The sequence below is a fragment of the Rhopilema esculentum genome, chromosome 13 (genome assembly GCF_057945365.1).
Source record: "Rhopilema esculentum isolate cy_ngs chromosome 13, ASM5794536v1, whole genome shotgun sequence".
In the NCBI taxonomy this organism is placed as follows: domain Eukaryota; kingdom Metazoa; phylum Cnidaria; class Scyphozoa; order Rhizostomeae; family Rhizostomatidae; genus Rhopilema; species Rhopilema esculentum.
In genome coordinates, this window is record NC_142827.1 from 8353835 (window position 1) to 8369995 (window position 16161).

The following is a 16161-nucleotide window of genomic DNA, read 5'->3' on the forward strand; positions in this document are numbered from 1 at the left end:
TTTCGCTACCATACTGTTCAAAATCAAGGTTTTTTTCTGGTCTAAGGGATTTCCACAGAATTTTGTCTTCATAGACTGTTAAATATGTTTATTTTCTCAAGGCACGGGATTCAAGGGGACGACCTGAGGTCAAAGGTCCATGCTGATCACCTTTTAAAATGCATTGAAACAGTGTCAATTCTACAAGTATAGGCTTGTTAAAGTGATGTAGCAACCAAAGATTTTCAATGCAATTTTTTATTTGTTTTCCTCAATTTGTTTTCGTCTTCTGTCCTCAATTTGTTGAAGTCAATTCACAACAGCATGTAAAATGGGGTGAAACTGCTCCATCAACACAACTCTTTGCCTTTTAAAATTTGCATAAACTCGCTATTTTCCCCTTTCTTGAACAAACTTCAGATGACAGTTAGAATATTCAAACTAAACGAGCAAAAGTTGGCAGGTACACTATTTGTGCAAAAATGATGTTTTGATTCATAGAGATTTCATATGAATTTATTGTTGCTATCAAATATCTTAACATTCATAATTATTAGTATACATATACTATTCTTTCAGATGGTTCACAAAATAATACATGCAAATAACCTACAAATAACGATATTAAATGGGGTATAGTCATTCATAATCCACTCCTGTTTCGTCATTGGTAGGGATGACTCATATAGCCCCCTTATTGCCATCTATTATATCATTGGGGTAGCCGGGGCAGAGCTTGGAAAACATTTTAGTCACATGGTCAAAGACTGCGAAAAAGGCCGGTGAAGGTAAAGTAAATTAAAAGGGTCAAGCTCAATCCCCGCCTTATTTTCTTTGTATCCCAAGATTGAAGGATTGATCTGGAAGAAGGATGAGCACTTTACTTGACTCCGGGGCAGTGTAGTTTGCGTTCAATAATAAGAAATCTCGTTGTCTGGCACACATGTTCTGCACTGCACCCTGACTGCACCCAAGTACTTCCGATCCGATATTACACTGCAACATTCAAAGCGTATATACGTCACAACCCAGACAAAACCATGTCCATTAAGAATGGGAAAATACACCAGCTCGGTCTTCATGAGACGCAAATCAAAGAGCTATCTCCCGTTTTCAGATTTTTTTTTATTTTTTATATTTAACATAAAAATACAGGGGATGTTTTAAAGCATGCTTATGATCTATGCTATTCAGATACTTGAGACTGTAATTCGGTTATTCCGGCCTTCTTGCTTCTTGAAGACTTTGGTTCAGTGGGAGTCATGCACCCCACCACCCCCCCTATGGCTAAAACTGACCCAAATTTTAGGACACATGGGAGACTGGGATCTAAAGGCATATTTATACCACGAACTCAAATATACAGTTCAAACTAAAAATGTATCTCAGCCTCGTCACCCCCTTGTCCAATGACAAAGACTGGGCGTTCTAGAAATATCTGACAAAAAATTTTACATCTCCAAATAAAAAATAAACAAACTTCATAAATGTACAAACATTCTTGCGATTTCATGCTATATTGGGTCAAGTAATTCTCATCAATATTGCTAGTGATTTCAGAATCATAATTTTTGTCCTATTCTGTTCCTCGGCATTCAATTGACCAGCAAAAAAATCGGAACGGTGAAATAAATTGTTACTAATCATACCCCACGATATTAACAAAACACTTCAAAGGCGTTTCAGAGACGATAGTTTAAAAAATTCAGAAGCTGGTCGGTATAAAAATGTTATTTGAAAATCTAGGAAGCTGAGTGTTGTTCCCTCATTTTTCGGTAATTTCTCTCAACAGCAAAAAATGATATTGTCCCTAACACGCCTGTAACGACCTGCAATACAAAACACTTCACATAAATTTGAGTGATTGCAACAACTAAAAATAAAAAACACGTTCAAACAGAACAGCTTAGAACAGATAAAGTGCATGGGCGCTGGTGGTGTCATTGGTGTCAAACTTAACGTAGAAACAGTAATTCTTGGAAGATGACCAAAGCATATAGCCACAGTGAATGCTGGAGTCAGGTATGCACTTACATTATAAATTCTTGAAAGTACCCTACGGCACTTTCCAAATAACCAATGTTTTGAAGAGCCTCGTGTTTTTGGCTGTTTATATTGGACATTAAGAGACCACATTAACATAAAGTTCCTATACTCAGTACTAACTGTGTATGTGGTTTGCTATGGGTGTGCCAAATTGGAATCAAAACCATCGCGCTTGCAAATTGTTAGCCAGGGTCATGGTCTGACGTAAAAATGGGGTAAACCTACATCTATTAAATACCCTATAAAACTGGCGGAGGGTTTATCGCTTACAAGATCTCATATACAAAAAGGGGAAATGAATTTTAGGGGAGAAAAAGATCAACATTTGAATGAAACAATAGGGCGAAAGACTCTAAATATCACTTACTAGAACAAGGAGTTGCCACTTGAGCGGTGTAGCAAGTGCATACCCAAAGGCGATGGCAGCAGCTACGGACTAAAAAGCAAGCGGAGATTAATGCTTTCATTTATTTGGATGGACCAAATCTCCGACTAGGCAGGCCGAAAATTTGGATTTGCCTAAAATACGCAATTCAAATCAGTTCAATTCAACTTTTTCATACATAAAGTTAAATTCAATTCATTCATACATAAAACAACCAAATTCGTAGATAACAACAAAATTTACATTTCACGCGACACAAGAAGCAAAAGATTACTAAGGCTAAAATAAAAATAATTACATTTTCGAAAACAGGAAGAAGAAAACTGCATATAAGCTAAAACAGTGCAGCAGATGTAAATATATACGACAAGATCAGCAGTTTCATAATTCTTTAAGACAACCATAATTCTAATCAGAAAGCAGTGATCTTGTACTAGAGAGAGAATCATTTTACTTCGCGGTATGGTATTAAGCTGGAAGGACTTGGTAGCAACTGTAAAAATAGAGTGCAGGTGGGATTTTGCCGTTGACGATATATCAATAAAAGCGAGACAGGGAATGTGAAGATAACATATCTAGGGGAATGGGCGCTGAGACCCCTTTAGGACACCTCAGTACATAGATTATTTGTTGAAATTACGATAAAAGGCTTAATTTTATACAAGGAAAGGAAATGCATGAATCTAATGTACTACTAACGATATATGGCGAAATCGATCTACTGTCGACTGTTTAAGGAGTCTGTGGTTCTTGTACTCTCACTAAATTTTACATAATTTCTCACCTGTACGAACTTGAACAATGCAAAGGCGGAAGCACTGTCTTCTGAGTACATCGACCCAAGAAGCGAGTAAATCTGCACAAGAAAGACATGGGCGTTGAAAAAAACTCGAAAGGCGTGTTTGCAAAGTTTGAAAAAAAGGAAACTAAACTTTCGAGGCTATCTGTATGCTGGAAGACATGATCACACAATAGAAAGTTATTACAGAAGGAAATCGAAGAAATATAACTGTCTTGATAAGAAAATCAGATTTAAAAACTAATTTGCAGTGATGGTAAAGGGAGTTCTGATGTCAAATATAGGGACAATGTCAATATCAACTCGACCACCAGTGGAATATTTTTTTTTGCATATTTCATGAAAACAGTGGCTCAAAAACGTTTCGATACATACACCACAATATGAATTAGTAGTTCAGAATTTTAAATTATAAATTCAGAATGTGGGGCTACAAGTTGGTTTAAAAATTGAAGGATTAAGAAACGTAGGAGCAGAAAAATGCCCAAATACCTGTGTGTTGAAACAGCTATCGCCAAAGCCAAGCATATACGCACACAGAGATATGATATGTATGCTGAGTAAAAGAAATGACATAATTAATCCATTTAATGAACTTTATTAGCATGAACTATCAAGTAATAGAATAACTGAAAGACAGTCAGTTGTAAGACTTTAATGATAAGGGAATGGAGGTAACGAAGATGTTAACTTACATACAGTGGAATTTAAGGTTAGTGTCAACTGGCCTGCTGGCAGAGAACTCGACGTCATGTTTACTGAAGCGTACACGTCACTGTGAGTTCGTGCGATCATTGCATTACTGAAGTGGAATCTGTGTCTATCATATCACATGCAATTGGGTAGCCCGAGTCACCAGATTAAGGGTATGGAGGGTCATCAGCAATTTTACCGATAATCTAAAGATTTTGTGGACGAGCTGAAGATTTACCTACTAACTCGTATGAAGAATCGGGGGTGTCACACCCCTACACCCCTTGCTAGTTACGCCCTTGATCACATATTGTTATCGCACTTTTTACGGATTTCCCATGTTACACAAAACAACTGTATTGGGATGCGATACAATGATCTATATCACGTTACAGGCTTTTTAGCCAGTGAAATTATAGGAACGTTACGAATTTTATTGCTAGAGGGGGTTCATTACAGGCCCTTACTAATTGGCTTCCGTCCACCATTTAAATAAAATAACTTCTCAGAATTCGCACGCAAATGTTACAGTCTTCTATATCTATATTGTTATGAGATACGATTAAGAAACTTTAAATACGATGTTCAATGTTAGACAAGAATCTTTCAATGATATAAAAATATATCCCCTGTAAATTTGATTGCTTAGAATATGCCTACATTCCTAAATTTGACTGCTATAATATCTAAGGTGCTTTCCTTGTAGAAATTCAGCGAACTACTGATTAATAAGCACAATAAGCAATTAAAATATCATGGGTACAGATCAAACGAAATGAAAAATACACACAGCTTTGCCAGTGAGATAGTGATTGCTAAAACAACGAGCTCAAAAGGGATTTTTCGAGTGTACAGTGGAGATTGTTTGGTCAAAAGAAGAGCAGCTGTGTTGTCTAAAGTATTTATCTAGGGCAAAATCGGCATGAATATTACCTTTCTCTTTAATATATGCTTGCTGAGCAATCAACTAAATGTTCGATATACAGGAACAAAGCAATACAACGACGAGAATCCAATGTCACGAAATAAAATTTTCAAACAAATTAAATTTAAAGAGTATACTAATATTTCGCCCCGGCATACAGGGCTTCATCAGAGTAAATGAAACGAACGAGTAAATGGATTTGAAATGTGAGATGGTGGTGCTGGATTGGTGGATGTTGAATGGTGTGAATGCAGCGCAGTGGAGAAAAAATGGGATGATGGAAGTGGGGGAGGGAAGGGTGGTGGGTGATGTAAGGGGATGTGGGTGGTGCTATGGAGATTGATGCAATGAGATGATGATGATGATGACTGTGAATCATCATTATATCTCCAATTCTTTCTATATTTGAATAAGAAAATAAATACGCGACATCGCATTGAAAGCCAGGTATTTAGAACCTTTAACTACGAGCTCTATGATTGGCTCTCTGCTTAAACTGGAGATTCCCTGAGTGTTCGCGGGGGTCAAATTTGTAAGCGTATTTGTTGGTTATTTTAGAGAAAAATTATTTAGAAACAATAGACTATGCAACAAAACGTAGGCCAGCACTTGGAAGCGGGTAAAAAAAAGAAAAGACATACTTGTTGTGCAGATGCGTATCGTCCATTGTTTGGCCTATGGGTGCATGATCAGGGATGTTGAGGAGAATGAGGAAGAATGTCACCATGTGGATTACAAACCCCAATAAGACAATTGGGTCGCGTCCGTATTTGTTCGTGCGCTTCCCAAAGATGCCAAAAATAAGACCACCTAGAAAGAAAGAAATTATCAATAAAAAGATTTTGTTGTATCTAAATATTACCAACAAAGTGTTACTGATAGCAGATATTGTAATGATGCTTACTAAGGGAATTTCTGAGCAGAAAGCGGTTAAAGGGGTCAGGCTGGGAGGATTGGAGTGCATTATTGAAAGCCAGAAAAATAAAAGAAGGATTGATGCAAAAATACGGAAGGCTTGGAATGAGCCTGTAAAAAGAAGGTTTACAGAAAGGGACACAGGGGACAGAGAAAAGAGGAAATGAAGTTACTGGTAATCAAACCCTAGCTCTTGGGAAAATAACTTTGCAAGAAGAAACTGAGCGACTTCTTTGTAAAACAGTTGAAATTTGAAAAAGCTGTTCCATCAGTGTTCTGAGAAGTAAAACAAACACATATTTGAGATGCTGTTCTAATAAAAAACTAAGCTAGGTGACATTCTCATTTGCAATACACGTCACCTAGAAATTAATCACTTCAACTTTGTGAAGAAAGTGTACTACACGATGACGGCTATGAAGCAAAAAGGATGCGAGAAAGGAAGCTCCAGAACAAAGTCGAAGTTTATAGATACGCATTCTAAATGGTTCACCATATAAAGATACTATCAAAAGCCCTGAGTTTAACGAAACTCTTGATTAGGCTGAAGGAGGGAGTTCAAAACACGAAAACTACAATCTACTAAAACATGTAGTGTCGAGTCAATACGGTGAAGAAAAAAGGCTGCGATTTGACAGTATATGAGAAAACTGAAGAAAAGCTTACGTAATGAAGTAACGAAAATCCATGCACTAAAACAGAAACTGGGGACAGTAGTGATGCAATCATTACTACAATCACCGCAATCATTACTACAAACTGTAAAACGTATTCATTGTGCCTCAACCTAACCTCTTTACGTTGCCTTCACTGCGTGCAGGCAGTTACGACAAGACTAAATTACACCACAGACACATACATGATCGTCTTTAATTAGGAAATGAATGCTACGATCGATTAAGTGGCAATCACTTGACAGGAAATGTTTTAAACCTGCCATACCGGTGATCTCGCCGATCCCAATCAGCATTCCCACTAGGCCTAGCTGCTGCTTGTTGTTCTTCAATAAACCAGTGTTTGCTGAAAAGCAAGTAGAACAACTAAGAGGTATTCGATTACTAACATAATCTTTTAAGCGATTAACAGCATAGGTAACTGCACATCTATTGAGCATCAAGTGATAAAATTAACAAAACGGACAAGCCTAACATACAAAAGTGAATAAACATTCTAGAAAATAAATATTACTAAATAAACACAAATAAACACCCACCAACACTTGTCCCATACACGCCACTGAAGAATGTCAACTCAAACCCTAAAAAGATATCACCTTATTACACATAGAAATATGAGTGAAAATTACTGCCTACCGGCCTGGTATAAAGTGCTCGATGCCGTATAGGCAGTAGCAACTTAGAACCTTCTTGTTCTATACACCAAATAGCACATATAAATATCAATCATTTTGCATGCTAATACCTTTGAAACCCGCTCAAGACTTTATCTACATGACCAGCCACGTGAACCTACTAGACAAATATATATATATATATATAATTTTGAAAACCTGAGCTTTTGATACAGGCTCAAGCCTTCAAACTAAAGGAATCAGATGTTACAAAACCATTTGAGTCCACTGTAGATTTACTATCGCGATAATGTACATGCGATCCAATACATACGGTGTAACCTACAACAACACGTGTTTAGATGGGTGTGTGCTCATGTAGCTTGGAGAAAAAATTTCTCGGTCAGGTTATTTACCGTCTTGCAATTTGGAAACGAAAACGCTTATAGGTTAGTTTTAATTAGAAGTCTGTTAGGTAATGTTCGACAACACGTGGTTAGCTGGGTATGTGCTCATGTAGCTTGGAGAAAACATTCCGCATTCCTGTAATTTACGGAATTGAATCATGGAGGAGCCACGGCAAGACTTTTAACTAATGAGGTTTCCCTACAGTATTTTTTGGAAGTCTGAAGTACTGATATGTGAATTTTACATGACTCAAATGAACTTTGCCTCCCCATATCCTCTAGTCATTTACGGAATGTTTTGTTCGCCAATAAGATGATTTCAACGGTATCAGTAAGAATTACCTGTATATGCAGTTGTTACGGAAATAAATGCCATGTTTTTGGTTGCAAGCATCTGGAATGATCGCACTAAAAGGAACATAGAATCAACTACCAATAACCTTCACTGCAAGCACTTAATGATATAAAAATCATTTAAAACTGTACTTTATTAAAGAAAATAAAATATAGCATTCAAATTCTGGTTGAGAATATAATATATTTGCTATACGGAAGATATTCGGCAAAATTAAAAATCTAACAGCATGGTTCCATTGCAAAAAGCGAACGGTGTAAAAAGTTTATAGATTCAAGAAGATCTGGATGAATGGATGAAAATGAACTGGAGATTGCAAGCTAAAATTTGCTTTGTTGAAAATAACTTACCGAAGATCTGAAATGGCGTTAGTCGTGGTGACGAGCCAAATTGTTCATCATCCGTACTAAAATGATTAAAAAGCATAGTATGATCTGACCCCGCTCCCGCTTCAATGCTTGGAAGAATATATATGCGTGACCTTGGACTCACCGCAGAGTGCACTCATTCTTCCTCTACAAAAAAAGGAAATTGCTTGGGCATATCCAAGGTATGATTTAATAAAGTGGTTGGATTACATACCGCGTTGCAGTAGTTGAAGTGCTATCGTAACTTGGACCCATTTCATCTTGCAGTAAAGGTTTTTCTTCATATCTTGGTGGAGGCTGAAAAACAGATGTACCAGGTGCAGTTGCAAGACAAAAAAACTGGACAGCGTACCATTTTAAGCTAACTTTATTATCAAATAAGTCTCTTTCAGATTCTGGTATTGCTGATTGATCATAAACAACATGAATAATGATGGCATCAGTTCCAATTATCAATTTTCACTTCTGAGGGTGGTGGCTTCTGGTGGTTTCATATCCAGGACAATCAATCTCGGCATATAGAGGAGGCTAAAGTTACTGAGGAAAGGACCTGACAAAAGTAATTTTTGCATGGTTTCATGAATTTAAAAGTTTTCTCAAGGAACATAGTATATCATCACCAGATCAAATATACAATTGCGATGAGTCTGGTTTTCCATTGCCGACATACTCCTCGTATTGTATTGACAAAATGGCAAAAGGCGCTCTCCATTTAACCAGCTCGTCTTGAGCGTCAAACGTCTTTTACCACTTTCCCAGAGGATCATTCATACCACCCTCAGTCTACTTTCCTGGTGAATTCTTGAATCCAGTGTTCTGTTTAGGTTTCGTTAAAAATGTTTTTCGTGGCTTTTCTGATAATGGCTGGATTGAGTCGTATCACTTCTACTTTTAGTTGAAGAAAATTATTGACTTTTGCAAACTTTCCCGAATTTATTATCGTTCTTGTTTTGCAATGGGTATAACGCAGTTTGTGACAGCTTTATAATGGAGAATTGTCAGACCAAGCTTGTTGCTTAGCAATTTTGATAAACTTTTTATGTCCATTGCTGTGAGTGACTATCTGGAAAACATGGAATGTGGAATGTTTGAATGCTGGAATGTGGTTTCTAAAACGTATGTAACTACATGCTAACAAGGACAATTTTACTGACATTGGGTTCATTGTTTCGATATTTATAGCATAGGAAGGCTAAATTTCTTCTATTCACATTCCAACATTCCAAAATTAAAACATTTCAACCTTCTGCATTTCATGTTTTCAAGATTGCCATTGTTGAGCAGTGGCTATTATTGCCAAGTGTCTTTTACTGATGAGTCTCTATTGCTAAAAAGTGTCCCTTACTGGGAGATCTGTACGCTACTGACATTTAACAATAAGTATACATTGCTGTTAAATGTCTATAATTGGGAAATATCTGTTAATGGGAGTTCTGTCATTGCTATGTTTGCGTTATTGGGAGGCGTCTGTTATTGAAAGTGCCCATTTAATAAAGTCCCAATGAAGGACAATTGCAACTGCATCTATTTCCTATGATAAAACTCGTGTACACACGAGCCACGTGCCACAGTGCAAAGTGGGGAACTATTTTCTGCCGCTTATGCTTGCGTGGAAAAAATCATGTTGCAAAATAGCAGGTTAAAAGCTGTGGGATTTTATTTTTAAATAGTATTTGTCAGCCTCGCAGCGAGACTGTGCGCAGGATTCACACGAAAGTCTGTGCTGCAACTGCAGGGATTAACATATATTTACAAAAATGCACTTTGTAGTCCGGGCCCCGTGTATCTTACTGTTCTATTACCGCATAAAAATGTGTTAAAACCTACATCGTTTGTGCTTTGGTTGTCTTCTTGCGATTGACCCGGCGCCTTGCGAAGAAACAGAAAACAGAGGGTTCCCGCAAAGCAACATGAGGACAGGACAGTGAATATAGTTCTTCCTTCCTTTGCGCCTTGGAAAGAGAGGGAGTTTTCTTGCTTTGAATGACAGTAAATATGCTAAGTTTCATGACAACAGAAAACAATAATCTTTCGAGCAACACCAAAATTCTAAACATTCATTGGTTGCCTTAAATACAGCCAGGTAGGTATTTCATTCACAAAGGGGAATAAATTTCAGTATTTTACTTTCTGAAAATTTTTTGACATTCCATCCTTGATCTGGTCGTAGTTTTTACCTTTTTAACTAATAGCAAAAAACCTAAACAACCTTCAACTTTAAAATTCAAAATAATGATTGACCTTCAATGTTGATACATGGAAGGATGATTTAAAATCATAAGTGCAGTTTGGGAATAAAAAAATCTATATGTTTTTTTCAATTCTTGGATTCAAAAATATTTTGTAAGCGGAACCATAATAGGAGGGAAACAAGAACTTGAAATGGCTGAAATGCCAGCCAAATATATTTGGAACACCCAACAATTTGCATTGAATTTTATATCTTTCAGTTCTTTTACAAAAATTTACTACTTCCACCTCCTTCCCCCTAGAAACATGTTGACAGCTTCGATAAATATCAAACAAGTAACGCAAAAGAAGATACTTCATGATCTCAAAAACCACTTAATAGTAAACCAACTATAACTATGGGAGAGAGGGATATGACTGAAATGGACCTTGAAAACTGACGTCAGTGTTCCAAGAATTTTGGCAGGCATTGTGGTTGAAAGTTATCGTCAGAATAAGTTTGTCACAGAATAAAGATAGTTGAAAAATATAATAACAACAAAATGTGTGTAATTTTTGTAAAGTACAGTAGCAAAGATGAACTCACTGATGTCGCTTTTTCCATTCAAATAGAAGTAGACAAACATATTTCCAAACAGAAGACTAAAAGTTAGTAACATGTTGATTATTTTTTGTGAATTTATAACCTTTAGTATATGAAAGAATTCACTGACAATCTATTGTCATTGTAACAAAGAATGTTGTACAATAGCATATACTGTATTTCCTCACTTAAGGTCAATACACAAATGCACATCTCGTTCTAATCAATGCTGCATATATTTCTACTTATGATCATGTTAAATAAAGCTATATATAAACAGCTATATTTAACTATATCAATTGTTAACTATAACAAATTTCAATTTGTATTATCACTGCTTACGAAGTATGCCACGGTTATTTAGTTGTTATGTTTAAGAGGCTAATTGATATCTGGTTATAAAAGTTACTACTTCTTGTCAATGTTGCCACAGCATATTGTGTTGACCATTTTAACCCTTGAATATTATGAATGAGATAATATTATGGCTATCTTTACAAAGTCTGTTTTCTGCAATCATGCAGTATCAACATATTGTACACTCTCAAGCAGCGAATAAAATATTTACCTGCATTGTAGGAGAGCCCAGAAAATTCCACTGTTTCTGCCCATAGTCTCATGATTAGAGTTGATTGTCAAGAAGTTTCCTTGGGCTGTCCAAATGACTAAAAAAATATATTATAGCTTTCTGAAAAAAGCCCACAAAAGGATTTGATTTTCCTCTCACTCTCTTCACTTAATAGAGTGAATCTTTTTTGTTGTGGCAATTAAACAAATTGGCAAGAGTTTCATGCAAGCACCTTCATAAAGAAAACTCAAATTTGGTTTATTCAGAGCACAAAGTCTGAATATAATAGCAAAAGGTTTGAAAATATGGAGTGGGAATATTCAATTGCTAAACCTTGAAAACAAAGAGGAGTAGACTGGTGGATGTTGGGTGCTATCTTGTGATAACAGCCAGGGCTTTGGGGATGTCATGCTTCAATAATCTTGGCCACCTTAGCGATGTTACTGTCTCCTGATTACTCATTTAATTAGCAAAAAACTGAAATTCAGCTACTGTACTACTGCAAATAATAACATTAGTCCTCTATTTTACCAATAGCCTTGAATGTGCTCGTAGCACTTAAAATATGATATTATATTTACAATTAAAACTCAAAACACCAATGCAACAAAATATATTAAGGTAGTAAAGATGACAAGATCCTTTTTCTGTGATACAGGAAGTTTGAAATCAAGTTATTTGCTATAGAAATTAGAAGATTCTGTGTATATCAAAAAAATAAAAAAAAATGTTACCTGCTGCACCAAAGCCAACAATAACAGAAGCCAAATACAGTGACCAAACGAAGGGGTAAATTAGACTCCCAATAAAGATGCTATAAATAAATAGATATCAAAAGTGACTGACTAGTATATATCATTACATTCCCATTCAATCTGTCATAATATTCACTACAAAGTCATTTGTGTGAGTGCAAAAGACTATAAATGGGGATAAAACATGATAAGACGATTCAGATTAAGGATTTCTGTTTATGTTTAACTATCAATTACTAAATAAAACCATGTGTTTATATGCAGATATATACAGACAAAAATCTGACCTTCATTGGAAAGATTCACTTACAACATTTAACTTTGCTAATGAACATTTATTAAGGTTACAAAGAAAACAATTTTTACAAATATGAGCACAAAAACTAACAATTCCTTGAAAATTGGGATAAATATGTAATTATCAGTTCTTGCAGAGAAAATGAGAGGAACTTTCACTTGATAAATGTACTGATACAACTACATATACTTACCAATATGTCAGGCCACTCAGTAATAAGGCTACTCTTGGACCAACCACGCTGACAATGGGTGGAGCAATGAAATTGGCCACAGAGAACACAGCATAAATGATGGACAGACTGGAAATTGATCAAAATATAATTTATTCATTCTTTATTAACAAATTATCAAATTAAAATTATCAAAAAGTGCAAAGCAAGAAGCAAAGAACAAGATAAAAAACTGCACATCTAAAGAGCAAAAACAAAAGCTTTGATTATGCTAATGTACTTCTTGATTTGAACAGGAAAAAATACAAAAACTACATTTTCTTTGAATAATATTCATTGCCATTAGGGTGTCATTTCAAGAGGTTTCTGTTTTTTATGCAGACATACACCAGCACACCTCCTGAATAGAGTAATTTGGGATGTCAATTTTAGAAAACATAAGGATTAGCAATGCTTTACCTGGTATAGCCTTTCCCTGTGAAAATAAAAATATGGAGTTATTATTATGGGGCACAAAATAAATTTTTTGATGTTAATTTCTAATGAAAATAAATGTAAAACAGTCTGTTATAGTATTTGATGCCAAATAGGCAGTGCCATACCAGCTTAGCTATGCAGAACAGGATGGTTCTAAGTTGCTACTACTAGTTTCACACTTAATGCAATAATCAGGCAACAAATCACAAATCTTAAAGCAGCAAGATATAAAAGACACATCAAAATAATGATACCCTTTATGCATGCACACTAAGTTACTGAGCTAGAAGCTCTGATACACATGTTCATTCATTAAAACCATTTAAAAATGCATCTAAAATTTAATTAGCTAAGTTTCAACACAACCAGAAAAAATGATAAACTGATACAAACCATCAAATATCTTTTTCCCATCTCTCACGATACTATTGAGAACTGGTGTCTGCGAATATAGAATTCATAAAACATTATATAGCACATACACATTTCAGTGAATTTCTCTGAAATATCAAAGGTGTTTACATGATGCCCATTAAACGGTTTATTTGCAGCTGTATCATGAAGACTTTTGGAAGTCCCTTAATGGAACAACTTACTCTGCTACTAATTATAAAATATCTAGGGTTTATTATTATTCTTGCATTCTAGTGCAGTATAGCATTCTTGTGTACACAGAGCCCCAATTTCAAGATGAAATGAAAACAGTATCAGGGAAACTGGTAAAAATGTTGGGTTGAATTAGGAAACTGAATCGGATATGAAATTAAAATGTTATATCATGTAAATAGGCCTTAAAAGGAATGCCATAAGCTGCACTGCTTGGGGGTAGCGAGGCAAGTGCTAAGTTGTTCCCTTTACGACCATACCCTTTTCCGAAGATGGCCTGTATAAAATAAATGACTTAGACTGATATCTTGGGTCAGAGGCAAGCGCAAGATATTCAGCATAGCTGCGAGCATACAGAAGTTTTGCAGCCTGGCATCCTAGCAGTATGTCATTGGTACAATGATAATAATTATTAGCACCAATGAAGAGAGATGGGAAGTAGTGACACAGGATCTCAATGGTAAGCAGATTATGCTTCCTTTTTTAGAATCCTTGTTTATATTCTGGACTGCTAACAGGTACTTCTACACTATTCATCAACTACTTCATGAAGAAGGTTATGTCAATGTAAAGGAAAAAAAGAAATCGAGGAAAAAAGGAAACACATAGGACAACAGCAAATGCCAAGATGAAATTTGGAGCTTGAAAAATTTGAGGCAAATGACATATCAGAGCTTAACATATCATAGAGAGAGCTCTCTATGTGAAATAGCTCCCCCCCCCCCCCCAAGAAAAAATCATACTTTAAGTTGAAGAAAGGTTTCTCTGTTGTCAGTATGGTTGAAATGATCTAAACCAGTCAAAGTAAAGATGGAAAAAACAACAAAGTTATGCTACAAGAGGGTGGCTGGTATGCAGAGCTTGCCAAAACTTTTGGCTATACACTTGAGAATAGGTGGGTGTGGCATTGTGAAAAAGTTTTTGATTAGCCTGAAAAAAAGCAAACAGCTTTCCTAAAAATTTCCAGGTGAGCTCTTTGTAGATACCTTAAATCCTCGAATTAGCCCCCTTGGAGCTTATGTATTTATTTCTGAAATTTTTGGATGGGGGCTTATTAGAGGGGGGGGGGGCTTATAAGAGGAGGGCTTATAAAATTATTATAGATATTAAGAAGACATTGTTTTAGTAGGAATTTCTTTATGAGCATTTAGTTAATCATTACCAAAAGTATGCAATTTTGTGGCAATTCTATAAAAGGACAAAGGCAACCTCAGATGGCAACAATCATCAAATTGAGGGGTCCAATTTGAAAATTTACTATAGCATTGGGGCTTATCCAAGGGGGAAGCTTATTGACAATTTGTAGTTCTAGGGTGGGGGCTTATTCGAGGAGGGAGGTCAATTCGAGGATTTACGGTAAATAAGAACAGAAACAATTGGAGCATTTTTCAAGGAGAACAATTTGCTTTTTAAACGAATTTAGGAGAGCAGTATGTCACTCCCTCAAGCATTTGAGGAGAGCTTAAAGAGGAGCAAAAGCTATAGCTTATTTCTCTTCTCAAATGGCCAGGCCTGAGTGAGGGTGCAACTATCTCTTGTGGATTCACTTTACTTTCGGCCTTTTGAGCATAGAAAAATCTTAAAACAAATATCAAAATATATTTAGAAAGGAAAAAGAAAAATTTATGTAGACTGAATAGCTTTTAGGCACCAAAAATAGCTTGTTCTTTCTCTTCAAACGCAACTCGAATTTAAGACTCCATCCGAAATCTCGCTTGGAAAAACAGGCAAGCTATTTACTCGCCTTTTCTTGAACTACAATGACTTTGAGCTACAAAGGGAAAGCTCAATAAAAATAAAGATATGTTACTTACCTGAACATTTGAACTTGTCTGAAAAGCGGTGAAAACAAACATAAAACATAGACCAAGAACTATAACATTGTAGAATGCCACGTTGAACGCCATTTTGAATAAGAACCAAGTGTTGTCATGTGACACAGGGAATCAATCTAATACAGTCCATCATATTTGTTTATGGTGGTGTCAAATATTAAGCTCTCTAAAGTTTTCAATATTCGGTGACTTTTAATTCAAAACAGATATTAAAATTAAGATTTAGTTTAACAAAAGTGAAACAACTTTCTGAGGAAAAGGCAACCTTGTCGTTATCTATGATGGAAAAACTCGAAAAAATCCTTAAAGAAATTTGCAAAACTTGGAAGCTAGAAAAGTTGCAATATGAATTGTTTTCTAACTACCAGATCAAAAATTGCTGGAAAGATTCTTTAACGAGACAAAAGCTTGCATTCAAAAACTTTGCAAATAAACTCTGGCTGTCTATTTGCAGTGATTCATTGATCGAAATTATGGCTATACTTGATCACAGTTGATACCCTTTCTTACATAG

General features: G+C 35.8%; 1 protein-coding gene across 1 annotated transcript; it reads right to left on the reverse strand.

Moving 5' to 3' along the window:
* Positions 1 to 479: 479 nt before the first annotated feature.
* On the reverse strand, positions 480 to 15785 carry LOC135691930 (UNC93-like protein MFSD11). The gene is made up of 18 exons (XM_065209934.2): positions 15627 to 15785; positions 13600 to 13648; positions 13189 to 13204; positions 12751 to 12858; positions 12239 to 12318; positions 11505 to 11601; positions 10940 to 10995; positions 9991 to 10115; positions 8378 to 8460; positions 8146 to 8201; positions 7783 to 7848; positions 6956 to 7000; positions 6685 to 6762; positions 5469 to 5637; positions 3702 to 3765; positions 3195 to 3266; positions 2393 to 2461; positions 480 to 1808 (listed from the first exon to the last, which is right to left on the reverse strand). Exons 1-18 carry the CDS (start codon positions 15717 to 15719, stop codon positions 1722 to 1724), a joined length of 1413 nt encoding a protein of 470 aa, XP_065066006.2. The 5' UTR covers positions 15720 to 15785; the 3' UTR covers positions 480 to 1721.
* Positions 15786 to 16161: the final 376 nt, after the last annotated feature.

Bases quoted from the DNA above. Each gene is read 5' to 3' on its own strand.
- LOC135691930 (XM_065209934.2), bottom strand. From the start codon at position 15,719: ATGGCGTTCAACGTGGCATTCTACAATGTTATAGTTCTTGGTCTATGT. The intron at 3,267-3,701 runs GTATTTGGGCAT...TTTCTTGTGCAG, and splicing joins ATAGCTGTTTCAACACACAG to ATTTACTCGCTTCTTGGGTC. The intron at 2,462-3,194 runs GTGAGAAATTAT...CTTGCTTTTTAG, and splicing joins CATTGTTCAAGTTCGTACAG to TCCGTAGCTGCTGCCATCGC.